The 17,407-nt window shown below is 42.1% G+C and overlaps 2 protein-coding genes across 3 annotated transcripts; one reads left to right on the forward strand and one right to left on the reverse strand.

The window, feature by feature from the left end:
* Nucleotides 1-1,031: 1,031 nt before the first annotated feature.
* Nucleotides 1,032-6,986, forward strand: mpdu1b (mannose-P-dolichol utilization defect 1b). The gene is made up of 7 exons (XM_084917226.1): nucleotides 1,032-1,202; nucleotides 2,961-3,026; nucleotides 4,581-4,713; nucleotides 4,836-4,921; nucleotides 5,616-5,734; nucleotides 6,057-6,167; nucleotides 6,346-6,986. Exons 1-7 carry the CDS (start codon nucleotides 1,076-1,078, stop codon nucleotides 6,463-6,465), a joined length of 762 nt encoding a protein of 253 aa, XP_084773352.1. The 5' UTR covers nucleotides 1,032-1,075; the 3' UTR covers nucleotides 6,466-6,986.
* A 3,784-nt stretch (nucleotides 6,987-10,770) lies between these two features.
* Nucleotides 10,771-16,323, reverse strand: sox19b (SRY-box transcription factor 19b). Of its 2 annotated transcripts, XM_084917102.1 has the most exons (3): nucleotides 15,524-16,323; nucleotides 13,745-14,407; nucleotides 10,771-12,115 (listed from the first exon to the last, which is right to left on the reverse strand). In XM_084917102.1, the coding sequence occupies exons 2-3, from the start codon at nucleotides 14,404-14,406 to the stop codon at nucleotides 11,854-11,856; spliced, it is 924 nt and encodes a 307-aa protein (XP_084773228.1). In that variant the 5' UTR covers nucleotide 14,407; nucleotides 15,524-16,323; the 3' UTR covers nucleotides 10,771-11,853. The 2 variants fall into 2 exon arrangements, with proteins under 2 accessions (XP_084773228.1, XP_084773220.1); XM_084917094.1 differs by lacking the exon at nucleotides 15,524-16,323 and having other exon boundaries at nucleotides 13,745-15,038.
* Nucleotides 16,324-17,407: the final 1,084 nt, after the last annotated feature.

Here is a 17,407-nt window from a genome sequence, read left to right on the forward strand (position 1 = left end):
ATATCCTGTCTCAGAGTGACACTGAAAAACTACTTCATGCATTTATTACTTCCAGGCTGGACGACTGTAATTCATTATTATCAGGAAGTCTTAAAAACTCCCTGAAAAGCCTTCAGCTAATCCAAAATGCTGCAGCAAGAGTCCTGACAGGGACTAGAAAGAGTGTGTGTATTTTGCCCATATTGGCTTCTCTTCATTGGCTTCCTGTTAGGTCCAGAATCAAATGTATAATCATTCTCATCACATACAATGTCTTCAGGCCCCATCTTATCTTAACGACCTATTAGTATCACTCCAATAGAGCAGTTACTCTCAGACTGCTGCTTTACTTGTGGTTTAACTACATAGAGTATTTAAAAGTAGAATGGGAGGCAGAGCCTTCAGCTCAGACACAGAGACCGTCTCTACTATTAAAATTGCACTTAAAAATTTCCTTATTAAAAAATTCATAGTTAGGGCTGGATAAGATGACCCTGAATCCTGTCCTGGTTATACTACAAAAGGTTTAGTCTTTCTTCTTCACTTACTTTTTTCACTCACTACGTGTTCATACACCACTCTGCATTTATTTATTAGTTAATCTCTGGCTTTCTCTCCTCATCCCCAAACGATCGTGCCAGATGGCCAACCTGATGTCTCAGCCTGATTCTGTCAGAGATTTCTTCCTGTTCTTCCCACTGTCACCAAGCGTCAGGCGATTGTTCTTGTGAACTAAGGCTATAGAAATTGAATTGAAATAGTAATCGACCTAAACCCATAATAAGTGTGATTTACTTTAATTCCACTGTAATCATGCGGTGAATTTGATTGATATCCGATCTCTTACAGTTAGTTACAGCTCCATTGTTTGGAAAAGACACTTTTTCAGCTTCTAGAAATGTTGTTTTTTATCTTTTAGGTTATACCTGTGTAACTGATATATATGTAAGATATTAACTAAACACTTACTGTAATGTTACATGATGGAGTCGAGCACTTTATGACAGCACACTGTTAGCGGAACACTTGTGATGTCATTTGAACCGGTGGGATCTTGTTTCTGTTACACATTAAACGGCGACGTCACATCTTGACAATGGCGGAAGAAGCCGTTGTTGTTGAGGGTTTGTCTTTTATGGATCCTTTCAAAGGGCTTCTGTTGACATATTTTATGCCAGAATCATGCTACGACGAGTTCTTCCTCAAGTTCAACTTTCTAGACGGTAAGAGGCTCGTCGTAGTTTGACAAGCGCAGTTTATTACCGAAAAGTGTAACTCTGAGGGTCTGATGACAGGACACGAGCGACGTTTCCACGTTAGGTGTAAACAAAGTGAGAGTCATGTGGTGTCGGAACGCTTAGTTAAAATGTTAAAATGTAACGATATTTGAATACAGCTGCATGCAAACAACGAGGGAGCTCGTTTGAACAAGCCGTCTGCTACAAAGTAACGACACGAATTTACCTGAACACGAGTTCGACACGACTGGCAACACTGTGTCAGTTCCACTCTGTTACTCCAACTACGAACTACAAAGTCAGAAAAACAGCAAACAGGAAAAAATTATTGGAGGAATATTTGTGTGTTTTTATTCTTCAATTTATTTCAAAAAGTCCATTTTAAAAAATCAGGTGAAGGAAATATCTTTAAAAGAATTGTAGCAAATGTCTCCGTGATTTCTTTTTCACAAAATCGAAACGATGGCATTTCCAATCTCTTTAATGTTGAGGTAAACTTAGTGTAATCCTGTTTGCCGTGGCCGTGTGTGTTCTGTTTCTTTTACTGGAGTTAGAAGTAAATCTTATTCAGAGAGGAAAATGTATTTACGACACAGACCGTGGTACAGAGTTATTATAATTTTATATTTAAATTCGTTTTTGTTCTTGTTTTTATTTTGTTTTGACCACTTTGGTGGCCTCAGGATCTGATCTTTGGTTTTTGCGGGCGATGCGGTTCTTTTAGCTTCTTGGGATCATGACCTCCAGCTTGCACTGGAGCTGTCTGTGGAGAAGAGAATTAGCGCCTCCATGTCAAAGACCATGGTTCCCAGACAGAAAAGGGTGGCGTGCCCACTCTGAATGTGGGATAGGTTACTGCCTGAAATAGAGAAGTTCTTGGGGTCGTGTTCCTGAGTGAGGGGAACGCCGGATTGACAGGCGGATTGGGGCGGTATCTGGAGCGATGCGGATGCAGTTTGTTGTGGTGAAGAGAGAGCTGAGTATGAGAGCAAGGCTGTCGATTTAGCGGTCTATATTCCTACCCTCACCTGTGGTCACAAGCTCTGAGTAGTGAATAAAGAGGTTTCCTTCGAAGAGCGGCTGGGCTCTCCCTTACAGAAATGGTGAGGAGCTTGGTCATTGAAGAGGGACAGAGTAGAGCCATAGCTCCTCCACATTGAAAGGAGCCAGCTGAGGCATCCACTAGGATGAATCCTGGACACCAGCTAGGTGAGGTGTTCCAGCCATGTCCTACCTCATGCCTGGCCTCAGTCAGACTCAGGTCTCACCGGGCTGCTCAGACTGCTGCCCTTGCAACCGGAGCCCAGATACACAGCAGAAAAATGACTATAATTTCCTTCAGGAAAGTATTTCTGATTCTGATGGATGCTTTGAACCGAGTTGAGTTGTTTCCTTTTCGGTTAGTTTCCAAAATGGTTTTTCTGGTTTTAGTTTAGGCTTTATTACTAAATAAACACAGAATGAAATTAAAGATGCCTAAATGTTTGTTCACTAATAGGTTCAGTTAACTTTAATATCCTTGCTGTAGAAACAAAGGCCTATTTGTTTGGTTTGTTTTGCAACTTTACGATTTTTATTCAAAATCAGTTTAACAGTGCAGTGATTTTTTTTCTTCACTTAACTGTTTTCCTTTACTGCAAATAAAAAAAATAATAAATAAAATAAGAATAAATAATTAATGTGTTGCTGCAGACATTACATGCCAAAGGTCCTGATAATCATTCAGCCTGTGTTTTCTTCCAGTGCCATGTCTGAAGATTGTACTGAGCAAAGGCCTGGGGATCGGCATCATACTGGGATCAGTGATGGGTAAAATGCTTCCTCCACCTCTCTTTGTAACTGCCTTGATCTGAATTGCTGCCTTAGTCAATCAAAAGATAGAATATATTATTTGGCTTATTTGTTTTTAATTATAAATAAACATCAATTTCATTTAATTTTAGTGAAATAATTAATTATAGTCATATATCCTATGTAGTATAGGCCCATATTTGCCTCAAGGTGCTTTATATCATGAGGTAAAGACCCTGCAGATGCAGAGAAAACAGAAAATCAGATGACTTCCCCGTCTCTGAAACCTGACTGAAACTCTTCAATAAGCCATTCCTATGCAGATGATCTGTTGGCTGTTTGACAACTACTCTTTCAAGGATGTTTGATATGAAAGGAAGGTTGGAGATTGGCCTATAATTAGCTAAGACTGCTGGGTCTAGAGATGCTTTTTGAGTAAAGGTTTATCTACAGCCAGCTTGTGAGAAGACGTCAGGAACAGTAAGATGAATAGCAGATGAGGATCTGAGAGGGCGGGAAACAGTGGTGATATGGAGCAGGTCACACAAATATGAAGGAGCAGATTTATGGATTCACTTGTATGTAAGAAGTAAGATTTTAAAATTTATCCTGGCTTCTACGGGCGACCAGTGAAGCTGCTGAAGAACTGGGGTAATATGAGCTCTTAACGGAGTGCAAGTTATGACCCGAGCTGCAGAATTTTGAAGAAGTTGGAGTTTATGAAGGGACCTTTCAGGAAGACCAATAATAAATAAAATAATTAATAAGCAATTGGAGTTAAAAAGAAATCATGGGATCACTTTATGGACCAAAATGTAACAGCTGAACACAGTCGTGGCTTCTTTCTACAACAGAAATCAAATCTTCTCCCATATCTGTAGCAGAAGTTCCCATAAATGTGGACCATGTAGGTTGCTTTGCTTTCAGCCTTCTGTCCAGTTCAAACCAGCTCGATGGGGTTTAAGTCTGGAGGCTGTGATGGACACTCCATGTTTCCAAGCTCACCATCTTGTTCTTTTTTTTTCAGACCTGCATTTATAAGTGTTATGATGGTCTGTCTCTCTTCCATTGTTAATCGCCTTTTTCTCACATCACTCTACTTTCTGCAGTACAACAATGTTCAGCTGATGCTGACGAGGGTTTGGTAGCACTGTGTGTCCAGCACAGCTTTATGCAGACAGAGGGGGCTGGAAGTAACACCTGTAGGAGTTAGTAGCAGCAGCTTCTGCACTGCTGCAGAGCAGCTTCAAACTGTTAGCCCATGTTGTCCCTGAAAAAGATCTTTTTGTATCATTGTGAATGTGCATTATGTTGTTTAACCTCTGACAGTTCAACACTTTCTACCATTTCAAGCTGTTCATTGGACTTCAATTCGGTGTTCTGTAACTCTTGACTGGTAGTGTATACACTGTATACAAATCCAAAACCGATTGTTTGCTTCAGTAAATCGCTGCACCCATCTTCCACCTATTTTCCTTGAAAATATAAAGAGGCGAGGGGTGGTGCAAGACTTCTGTACGGTACTGTATGTTAAATTATTTTATAACTTTTTCCCCAATTGTTTTTTAACAGTGAAGCTTCCTCAGATCTTAAAGCTTCTTGGAGCGAAGAGCGCTGAGGGGCTGAGCTTCAAGTCTGTGCTGCTGGAACTGTTGGCTATCACAGGGACAATGGCTTACAGTGTTGCCAACAACTTCCCTTTCAGGTTGGACCATGTTTGGTTCTGTAAAGTAGAAATGGACACAAGGCGCTCTGAATTCTGCATCTGTTATTGTAATCAGTGTTTATTAAGGGTCCAGGTTTTCTTTATGCCGTATGTCACTGCAGTTCCTGGGGTGAGGCTCTTTTCCTCATGTTGCAAACAGTCACCATTGGCTTCCTCATTCAGCATTATGGAAAAAGAACCAGCACAGGTAAGACTTCGTGCAAACTGAACTGTTAGCAGAACTGCCTCGGTAACAGTTGTGAAGCTTATAGTCGCCTCAAGCATGTATTCATGTAGCGTATAACTGTGAAATGACCAATGGTTTGACTTCTCCCCTTGATGTTATTAAATACCAAAATATACATGAAAAAGACATTTTACATCTCATAGCTAGTCTTAACTGAATGTTCGCAACAACAAAAAAAAGTATCCATAACTCGAAAATCTACATGAATGACGTCATTTCCTTGTTACCCGGAAACTGAAGCCCTCAGCTACAAATGCTACAGCTAAGCTAACAGTATCACAGCCGTCATGAATGCACAAATTGCTGATTATTTACAGCGTGGCTTCACAAATGATGAAATCCTTCAGTTATTAGCTGAATCACATGATGTTACTGTCAGCACCCGTTCTCTCGAAAGCGCCAATTTGTTGCTATACATTGGTAGCTGACCATATCCTCCCGGGTAACAAGAAAATGACGTCATTCACGTAGGTTACTGATTGGCAGAGCTAACTCGAAGTTTCGAGTTACTTTTCTCAAAATTTCAAGAAAAAACTTGAAATTTTGAGTTATGGATACCTTTTTGTTTGTTTGTTTTTGTGGCGGAAACGGGCTTCCATATGAAACGAATACTTCAGTTTAACATTGTTACATCGATATGTTGCTTCCCTTGCAGGTCTCCTATTCATGGTTATATACTTTATCCTGCTGGTCCTGCTCCTGTCTCCAGTGACTCCTATGTCAGTGGTTACCTCCATGCAGGCCTTCAACATGCCGGCGATCATCACTGGGAGGGTAGGCCTGCACACGTCACACACGTGTTTTTTAAATCATCTGTAGCTTTTTCAGATGTTGCCTTTTCAGGCATTCCTGTAACACAGGGCCACAGTACAGTGCATCCAGACAGTATTGACAGTACTCAGAGTGATTAGCTTGTAATACATTTTCAAGACCTCATTGTGTGTATGATATGTCAGCTAACACGTGTCATCAGATGAATCCACCTTTACAGTTACACCGACAGTGTCCACTAACAACATGCAGATAGAAGAATGTGTCAGCCTCCATCAAACAAACGCTCGTGCTTGAGTAACACGTGATAATCCTGTTCTCTCAGCTCATCCAGGCGTCCACCAACTACTCTAACGGTCACACCGGCCAGCTCTCCGCCGTGTCTGTTTTCCTGCTGTTCGCTGGGTCCCTCGCACGCATCTTTACCTCAGTACAGGTAAGACGATTAAAATACAATGCACACCTCTGTGTCTTTGCCCTGGTTTGAGCACCAGTTTTTACAGGGACCATTCCTCATCAGAGGGTTACCTTAATGAACTAAGATCTCATTATAGAGGACATGCTTCACATTCCGCAAAAAGTAAATTATTTAACTTTATACTGTCTTTTTACAGGAAACTGGAGACTCACTGATGGCGCTCACCTACGTCATATCCTCAACCTGTAACGGCATTATTACTCTGCAGGTTCTTTACTACTGGAACAGTTCACCTCAGAAGAAAAAAGAGGATTAGACAAATAACCGTCACTAAACTTGAATAACAGAGAGCCATCTACATGTTTGTTAGACACTATGTGTGTCTTTAAACTTGGAAGACCAAACTTACACATGAAATGTTTGTACAAAGCCTTTGGGACACATGGTATTTCAGATATGCACCTGACTGACGTACAGGTGAAATTGTAACAAGCCAGGCTGATCATTCAGCTTTTATGATTAACAGTTGGGCAGCTTTGGTGGTGGGGTTAAATTATGGATCGAGCTGCTGGCTCTAGTCCTCTCCCTCCCTGCACTGTCCTTACATTCCTTTTGATGCAGTTTTCCTGATTGTGGTTCACACTGGTTTTGATCATCACAGGGTTAAATCTGTAGGCTCTGTGGAGGAAACTGTGTCAGACGACACCACGACGAGTAACCATTGCACATTTGTTTATCATATCTATTCCACTGATTTGTATTGTAACAGCAGTGAGCGACACAACATATCCCTATATTGAATTTCTCTATAGCTGAAATAAAAGATTGTGATTCTAAGTTGGAGGTTTACAGTTTTTCTTTTCTGCATAAAGTGTGTGTGTGTGTGCGTGTGTGTGTGCGCGTGTGTGTGTTCCTGTCTAGCTATCTTTGTGAGGACCGAAATCTGCATTCTACTATACTTGTGAGAACCAACAGGCACTTGTGAGGACACACTCACCGGTCCTCACAAGTTTGAAGCCTTTTTGAGGCTCAAAATGTGGTTTTAGTGTCAGGGTTACAATTAGGTTATGGTTAGGTTTAGAGTAAGGGTGAGGTATTCATTTTTAATGGTTATGGTTAGGGTAAGGGGCTAGGGAAACCATTATGTCAATGAAGGTCCTCACTAAGATAGCTGAACGGGCTTGTGTGTGTGTGTGTACATTTTTTTTCCTGTTTTCTTATAAGTTCAGTGAAGTGATGCAGAAACCAGAGACTGAGAGCTGAACGTGTGCATATTTACTCGCAGGTTAACTTTGAAGAACATTCCCGTCCACGTCCTGCAAAGAGTTTGTGGTTCTCAGGTTTTTGGGTCTTTACCTTACAAAATAAAGAGTTGTTGTTGTGATTTGTTGTCATTTAAATAAAACTAAATTGAATCTTGAATGTAAACACTGAATCACACTTTAAAACTCTGTTGGTAACCACCACCTGATGCTCACACACAACACTCACACAAACAGAGAATGACTGCAGCTCTTTGTAAAGACTTTTAAGTCACTCTTGGCATATCCATGGCAACCACTTTTTGAAGCCTCATTGCTTGTTGCTAGGTGAGGAGATGTACTGGACCAGAAAATCCTTCCATTGACACTCCCTCCACCTCCTCCTCCTCCCACACTACTCTTTCTCCCCCTTCTATCCAATTCCTATCCTCGCATGGTCCCATGGACCTCAGCAAAAACACAAACGTGTGTGCTTCAACGTCTCCCACTTAGAACAAATGGTCAACGATTGTTCCCATGCTACTTCTGTTGTCATGTCACATGGTTTGCTGTTCTTGGTTTTTATAGCTACTTCCTAAAAGATCCCTGTTTTACATTTTAAGAATCAAGAGTGTTGTGGGAAAGTTGTAAAGGTCCACATCCTAGGAGGGTCCATATCGCCTTCCAAGAGATGGATGGATATAGAGATGTGTGTCACCCTAAAATGTGTCATGTTGAAGGGCTGAGAAGCTATAGGTTTTTGCAGAGTCTCTTATATGTGCTCTATGTTGTTATGCCCCTCCTGTTGTTGGTCTCAGTGCGCTCATCTTTTCTCCCTTTCCTCAGGATCCTATCCCCTCCCCTCAGTGACCGATTAGCCAGTGCGTGATTCCCTCCCATTTCCATGAGAAAGGCGCTGCTCGGTGAAAGGGTTAAGCCTGTGGACTAAGTCCTAAAAAGCAACCCTAATTTTCTGCTCGGTGGGGGAGTGAGGAAAGCGGGGAGTGGGAACAAAGACGCCCAGGGGAGGAGCGGGGACTCTGGGTTTACTATATGCACCTGCGACTTGAAAAGCCACGGACAATGTGCTTCTGAAACGGCCAATTACGAACGGGCCATCCACTCGCTTTTTCTGTGGAAAGACGTGGGGGAGGAGGAAAGACGAGTCTAAAGGAAGGAAGAGACTAAGGAAAGTGAATTTTTAAAGAGGGTAAAGATAAGAAAGTAAATAATCGAGCTCTAAATAATTCTGGGGACAATAGAGGACACCCTGTCCTGCCTTCCCAGCCCCCAAAATTCATCCTCCCATATCACATGATCCCCTGTGTTCTCCCGCTTTAAGTTCATTTTTGTCCCAAGTGTTATCCTGCCTCAGGCAGAGCTAATGGCTCCACCCGTTAGGAGGAAAAGTGTCTCTGGAATGCTGAGAAACATAATTTAAACTTTTTCAATTCAGCTTTAAAGTCAAAGATTCTCTTTTTTTAATGCGAAAGCAAAAATTTACGACTGATAAACTCAGAACATTGTGACAAAAGGAAAAAAAGGTTTTCCTGTTTGTCTTTTTTTGCATATTTGTAACAGTTTTCAGATCTTCAAACAAATTTTCATATTAGGCAATAATAACCCAAGTAAAACAAAAGTCCTGTCCTTCTTTTGAAGGACAATTTCATTTATTAAGAGGAACAAAGTTACCAAACCTGCGGTCCAAAGTGAAAAAGGAATTGTCCTTTTAAAATCATAAATTAACACGCAGGCCTGATTACTGCCAGAACTGATGAATCGACAAATCACTTAAACCGGTCTAAGTGAAGTTAGGTTAAGTGAAGGTTAAGAGATCTCAAAGCAACACTTTATGTTGTGATCTAAAGAAACTCACAAACGGATCAGAAACAAAATCATCGATATCATGTCCAAATCTCCAGCGCACCACGGTGACAACTATTATCAACAAACTTAGCAGAGCGGCTGTCTTCCCGGGAGTGACCGGCCTACAAAATGACTCCAAGCCTGTGTCGCTGACGTGTCCAGGGGGTGATAAAAGAACCAGAACTACATGAAAAGAACCTCAGGCCTCACTTACCTCAGCTAAGTGTTCATGATTCAACAGAAAGAAATAGACTGGGACAAAATGGCATTCATAGATTTCAGAGTGAAAAAGAGCTAAAAAGTCTCGGGGAAAATCACAGGAGTCTGATACAGAAATGTAACTCTGTCCCATCCATCAGGGATGTGTTAGTGTTTGTTAGTGTCAACTTTGGGAGCCGACACCGTTTCATAAAAATGAAACCTTACCAACAGTCAAACATGGCTGCAACGTGACGGTCTGGGGCTGCTTTGGTACTTCAAGATCGATGACTTGCTGGAACCACGAATTTGCAAATTGATGGAACAATGAGTTCTGCTCTCTACCAGAAAATCCCAAAAGAGGATGTCGGATGTCAGTTTGTGCCCTGAAGCATGAAATGATGTTCGGCCTTCAGGGTTTCAGCTTATGGAGCAGAATGATGATCTAAAACACACCAGTCCCCTTTAAAAAGGGGGAAAGTGAACAAAACGATGGTTTTGGAGCGGCCTGGACAAAGTGCTGACTTAAATCCTGACCTGACGTTTAACAAGCCGTTCATACTCAAAACCCCTCCATTAAGGCTTATAGTGGGGTATACTCATTCTGCATTCATAATGCAAATATTATAATTCAATAAAAGTTCAAGTGTCAAAGCAGGTAAATACTAGGCCGACATTAAAATGGTGAAAAATCAAATTGTATTAAAACAATGTCAGAATCATCAGTCTGTGTAAATGTGGCTCATGATTGTTCTCTTGAGTAGTTTTAAGGGGAAATCATTTACAGAATTACTTGTATTCACTATATAATTGTAGTATTCTAACCCACAACCTACCAAACTAATCCAGCCCAGCTCAGCACTGTGTAAATGGATGAATGATTACAATATAAACTAAGAAGCCTGCGAGAGCATAAAGGCTGGATTAGTGAGTTATTGGATTGGAGACAAAGTGAGCTGCTGTTATTTCATTTTCATGAAACATGTTGGCATATACCTAATTTATTAATGTTGTTATGAAAGCCACAAATCTTTTCCATCAAAAAGGAATCAGGACTCTTAGTCTAAGAGCTTCATATACATACTGTTTGCATAAATGCTGCCTACGGTAACTTACACATGACACTGGGCAGGTTAAACCCCGAATGCTGGACATAGTTCAGTTATGATGACTAGAACAGAATTATATCACAGTACGTGACTGACATGTCCCGCTTGTGTTTGAAGATCACACTTTGAATCCAACCAGGACTAAACTTAAAAAAGAAATTAGCATTATCTCAACGTTTGTTACTGCAAAAAGTTTAGAAACAAGAATAAAGGTTTTCTGAGGTTTAATCAGGAACACGTATCCATTCTCTTTAAAAGTTATAAAAATACAACTGACAGTTCATTTAAAAACAAGTCTGGTCTTTTTCCAATCCAGCGTCCTTGTATGGAGACATTTGAAAGACCAACTGAAAATCTAGCAGTTCACATAAAAATCCTTTCAATTATTTAAAAGCATAGAAAAAGAAATACTACACCTGCCTAACGCAAGAGGACATGAATATAAATTCAGCATGCTCAGTTCAGATTGATGCATCGAAACACGAAAATGTCCTAAAACTAAATTATAGCAAATAAAACACCTGCACACAGTAAACACAGTCAGATCTTAGAGCCGAAAGTGTGATTCTGACTGAGGCTGCTGCTTCTACTGCATGTAGGAGGTACTACTGCACAAAGCCAGTCCTTTTCCTTGTAGACACGGTGGTGATTGTCCAACAGAAGTTTGTTTCATTTCATTCAAATGTAACTGAAGAGTAGAAGTCCAGATCTAACACAAGGCTACTAAACCAAAGCCACATCGCAAAGAGTTAGATTTTAAAAAGCTCTGTTATTGAAGTTGTGCATTTCATTCTCGAGTTTCCTGCTGACGCGTCACAGCAGCACTAACGAATGGCCAGCAGCTCAGGCGATGTGGCTATCACATGATTTCAGATGGCAGAAAGTGACAGTCGCCATTCGAAGACGTGGCCACGGGAACCAGTCCAACCAGCACTGACTGTGCTGGAACCGTAATGAAAGCCAGTATCGCAAGTATTTAGGGTGGTTCTAAAACACAAGTTCTATAATACACAAAACACTAGAAAATATTACATGTTATGTACAACAGACACCCCGGCTTCACTCAAGACATTCAGGGAGAGACGTCTGTGGCAGGGTGGTGGGTGGAGTCTCAGCGCTGCATGTGTGGCCTGGATGCGTCGTCCGTGTGGCACCAAAGAGTACATTCGGATACTTGTCGTACTGCAGACACATCATCAAAAACTTCACAACTTCTTTATGCTGACATTCTGAAGTACTCCACACCCGATTCCATCTCCTCTCTAGCTGCTCGTGAATCGTTCTTCAGTCCTAGATGTGTGTGAGAGGAACAGTTCCAGTGAGGTAGTGCTGCTGGACACTGGTGTAGCCCCTCTGTGCTGTCGAAGGGTCGCTGGCATCTCCTCCCGGTCCAGGAATGTACATGCTGATCATGTCTCTGAGGTCACCCTGCAAAGCCCCCCGATGGTGGTTTGGTGTTCCCGTGGGAGGAGAGTGGGACACCGGTTCTGATTTCACCATGGACATAGTGACAGGGCTGGGCTGCTGTGGACTGCTGCTGTATGACATGGGGCTGTGGGGTGAAGACGGCATTACAAGTTAAACAACATCAAAACAACGTAATTATTGTGGAATAAAAATGTCAGGATGTACTGCTGAACTACAATTCTGTCCTGTCTTTTTCCACCATAAAAACAAGTGTGCACCGAGCTAGTTACAGCACTTTATCATCAAACACAAACACACTCCTGCATTACTGGAAACTCTGCAATAGTTATTTGAATCCGGTGCCATGTGTAGTAATTATATCCAGATAACTTTTAAGCACCAGATATTTTCAGTTCTGTGTAACATAGCTAATAATGCTGTAGAGCGAAATACAGAATTACTTCTTTTACACTGGGAATTTATACATACATATTTTTATCTTGCACTGGGGATTTTGTTGCTATCATCATGGATAAAAGTTCCTAATATGCTAACAAACCACAGTGTGAACTCTACAACAGACATGAGTGAGTGCACAGCAGACTATGTTTGATTTTGTAGGAAAACTACGGGATGACTGGTCTATGTGTCACAGCTGTTTGAATCCTTTGAGTTTTCAGTACATCTACTTTTCTATCTGAATCCTCTATCATAGTTAAATACGTATTAATGTACACTGATGCAAACTTGTCTTTAGCAAACATACTCTTCATGATTTTCGACACTAAAATGCATTCATTAAATACATATAGAAAGATATTTTCAATGTTGGAAGAGACTGGATGGATTATAAAGTTGATAAGTGTTCCAGATAAATCTTCAAAATACTGTCTGAGAAAATTTGTAAAATTTGGATTTGACTTGTGTTTAAAAGCTTAAAGGAAAAAATCTCAAGCTTCAGTGATTCCACTGCTGTATTAAAAATGCAGTGACAGACACAGCTGCAGACGAGTCAGCAGAACCAATCAAACTGGGAACTACTGCAATAAATTGCAGCATCATCCATCCTTACACCAGAAAATTTATCAAGTGTTCGGACTTTGTTTAGGGTCATGAGATCTGTGCTAGGAGGCAAAATCTCCCCTAACACAGGACAATGGTTTGGATGGGGGTCTGTGGGCAGGGGACCACACACAGAGCAAGCCTGCTTGCCAACAAGTTATACTGATAAAGACTGCAGGCAGAGGAATGCAGACAAACCTCGTTGCTCAATCATATGTAGACTTCTTTGTGATTCGGTGGGAATGGATGCAACATATGTGCCTCATTTGAATAAACTCAGCACGATGAGTCCTGTGGCAGTTTGAGAACATCCAGCATTACTTATTTCTGGTATCTTAATTTTCATTCAGTAAAAAAAGACATTTCTCAGACTCGTTTTTTGAAATCAGAATCAGGATACTTTATAAATCCCCAAGGAAATTATGTAAAATAATATAACAGTGAGGGGATTTTCAGCACAGAGAAATAAATTCTTCAGTGTCACCGAGTGAAAGTCCAAGGAACCATGAAGTCGCACTAACTGAAGGATTGCACACTCCGTTTTCGCCAGATTTTAACACCTTTGACCTGAGTTTGGAGAAGCCCAATGAAGAAGTAACCTACAGTTTAAACGCTGCTGCTCAGTATCGTATCTGCGCGTGTTTTGCCATCTTTAACGTGCGCTGGGAACATGCGCGGTTGCTGTTTTGCAGAAACGCAGACACACACTCACCTGTATGAGTTGGCCCCGTTCATGTACGTCTGCGGCGCCGTCATTGCAGGTGGGTACTGGAGAGCTGACAGCTCATACCGGTGGAGCTGCTGTGTGTAGCCCAGTGCCTCGCCCTGCATGCCGGCGTATCCTCCGGTGGGGCCCCAGCCATAGCTCTCCATCCTGGGGCTTCCACCTTGGCTCTGTGCCGCTGCCACCAGCAGGTTTCCCGCTGTCAGTGGGTACTTGCCTACCTGAGTGTCTTTTTTGAGTAAAGGCTTTGTCTTGCGTCGTGGCTTGTACTTGTAGTCAGGGTACTCCTTCATATGGACCGCACGGAGCCGCTTGGCCTCGTCAATGAAAGGCCGCTTCTCAGCATCGTTCAGAAGTTTCCACTCGGCCCCCAGCCGCTTGCTGATTTCAGAGTTGTGCATTTTCGGGTTTTCTTGTGCCATCTTGCGCCTCTGCCCCCTGGACCAGACCATGAAAGCGTTCATGGGCCGCTTGACTTTATCCATGGGGTCGGCTCCAGGTGCGCATGCCGTTTTAGAGCTCGGGTGAGAGTTTCCATTGCTGCCCATGCTCCCGGTCATGGTGCCGGTGACCGGTGACATTCCCTGGGAGGTCTGATGAGAAGGGGGCTGGCCAGTCGGCTTCAGCTCGTGTTCCATCATGCTGTACATGCTGGGAAAAGTAGGAAAGTTGAGTTACAAATAAACGATCGAGCACTCAGGAGCCTTCGTCGCCGTCAATCTGGCGACTTTTGGCCAGGTTTAGTTACACGTTTCCCCGGGGCTTACGCACGACACACCCGTGAGACTGCAGCGGACAACCTGCCCCCCCTTTCTTAAATTAAAAGTCTCTCGAGGCAGTCATTAAACTAGCACTGAGATACACTTTCACAGTAAAGTTTTGCGGTTTCAGTGCAGTGAAAGAGTTTACGGAAAACCACTTGTTGTCAGACAGCCAGCTCACACACTGAACTCATCTGTCTGTTCACTCCCAAAGTTCTCCTATTCTCGTGCAGTCAGGCATGAACCAATGGGAATGGCAAAAAGCTTCATTCTGTGCGTGTGCATTTGCAAATGAAAGGGCTCCGGGGGTGCGTGAGACACTTGTTGATGACGGAGTTGGTGAGAGGAAGCATTCCAGTAAGACAAGACGATCTTAATAATCCCCGGGCAACTGTAAACTATATACTGAAAACGAGGTTTTAGCAAAGTTGTCTGTGGAGACAGCCACGCAGACTGTCACGCGTCTCCGGGCTTAAAATATGGTTCGAAAGATCCGCAAATATAAATGTATCTATAATCATAAAAGTTGAAATAGTACAAACAACAAAAACTAAAAGAGTAAACAGTGTTTTGTGTTTATAACCAGTTCGATCTCATTTATAAAGCACAACAACAACAACAGTGTTTGATGCTGCGGGGTAACCGTCCGACAATATCACAAAGAAACCCCCAACGATGAGAGCTCCTCTGTGGGCAACACGGGGGACACAACTCCCTCTAACTGTTAGCCAGGGCCAGGCTGAGAGAGGAGCGCATGCTGCCGCTGGTTGATTAGGGAGGTGCAAGAGAAAAACCATCAAAGATCCAATAATTTCATTTCAACAGAGACATATTGTGTCGCACAGCCTGTCGGGACTGTTTCACACACGCAGCTCTGGTTCCAGAGTTTTTAAAAGAGCAAGAGAGTTTCAACTTAGCATTTCAAACCTAAAAGTTTTTTCTAGAAAGCATAAATTATTTGCACACAATAACAGAATTATTTAAAAAATAGCTCCTGAAAACTAACCATGTTATTGAGTAGTAGCACAAACCATGGGTGTGCAATGGCTTTGTAAAACTTGTAGCTGGTAAAATCTGACTGAGGCTTATCTTCCAGTTTACATCCAATAGAAGTTTGAGCTGCAGCTTTAGAAAGCTTCATGCCAAAAACGAAAGAAATCAGTTTAGCTTGAGGAAAAGATATGTTGGTGTTCATAACTCAGGAGGTGGATATGAAAAGTTACTGCAGCATTTCCAACTGTCAAGAACTGGAGTGGAAGTATCATCGAGAAACTCAAAGAGAGCCAGAACAAGCCTTACAGAGGTAGGAAGTACAAGACTAGTGAGAGATGCATCCAAAGATCCCAGAACAACTGCCGACACACAAGTGAAGCCAGTAGAACAGTCGCAATTGTTATTTCAAGGAAGACAGTTACTTTCACCCTGCACAGGAAGAAGAGCAATGGAAACTGTGCAGACACCTTCAAGTCAGACTGAGATACGTTAAAGACAACCTGGAGAAAGACTATGCACACTGGAAGCCCGTCCTTTGGTCAGAGAGAACTAGCCATAGAGACGCTGCTTATGTTTGGAGAAAGAACACAATCCCCACAGTGACACACAATGACGAGAGTACTAATCTGCAGGGATGCTTCGGAGCGTCTGGAACTGTGAATGTCGTCAAAGTGGAAGGAATCGGGAAAATTTGGAAACCTGGAGCAGTCGGCAGCAAAACTGGGTCTGCGTCGTTGCTTTATCTTCCAACTTGACAACAACACCAAACATACATCCCTCATGGTGAACCACCTTCAGAACAACCAGTAAAAAAGCTCTGACTTGAATTCCATTGAAAGTCCTTGACAGTTTAATTTGGAGGAGCTTGAAAGTCGCCAAGTACTGGGATTACTTTGGAGATGTGCGAGTCTTGTTGAACCACAGCAAACGACTGCAGCAATGTCGATACAACCCTGGTAGTTTTGTAAAATAATTTTATCACCATGAAGTGAAGTTGGGATGTTTGAAAAAGCTGAATTAAAAGTGTTTGTTCTGTTGGCACGTAACCAAAATCATGTGTTAACATCAGTTATCAGAGTGTCCTTAAAGCATAAAACAATCATAACGAGAAGCTTCAGATGAGAGTTTGGGTCGAATTTAGTTCCAATAACTTCAACGTTATTTAGACCAAATCACAACAACATGTGTTTTATATTGGAAGGTAAAGACCTCTACAATGTAGCCAGCTCTGATTAGTACTCACAATCAGAGCCTTAAAGAATGATAATAGAGTACTATGTGGCTGTTTCGATTACTTTAATTATGCCGTACTATCTCCTGCTGACTTTGTGAACATGTCAGAGAATCAGAGACTCTTTTAATGTTAAAGAGCTTGGACCGTGACATTTCCATTATATCTCCTCATTCAGCAGACCCACGAAATAATGATGAGATTCAAATGTTTTGGAAAGCATCAAAGTCCAAACAGCTTGATGGAAAGGAGGGGAAATCTGAATGAACAGAAATAAAGTTGGATAAAATAAGCTGGGGTTTGGAGGTCAGAGAAGTGGGTAAAGGCTATAGATTTATAGGGGGAGAAATAACCAATGAAAACAGGGAAGGCCAGAAAATGAAGGTGAAAAGAAAGGAGGAGGGATGCAATGATGAAGGGATGGATGATGAAGGGGTGGGTGATGGGTTGGTGCAGGAGGGTGGATTTGGATGACAGGGCTTGAATAGACCTCTATTCTTCCCTACGCTGGCTTCTCTTATCATGCAAAACAGGCCCGTTCAGCCTCCCAGCCATCCGTCACACAAAGAAAGACCATGGCAGCCTTTTTACAAGCCTCACACTCACATAATCCACCCACCCCATCCCACCATCTCTCAACCCTGCGATCCAACACCCAACAGGGAG

The sequence above is a fragment of the Perissodus microlepis genome, chromosome 3 (genome assembly GCF_051167445.1).
Source record: "Perissodus microlepis isolate ML-2025 ecotype Zambia chromosome 3, ASM5116744v1, whole genome shotgun sequence".
Taxonomy (NCBI): domain Eukaryota; kingdom Metazoa; phylum Chordata; class Actinopteri; order Cichliformes; family Cichlidae; genus Perissodus; species Perissodus microlepis.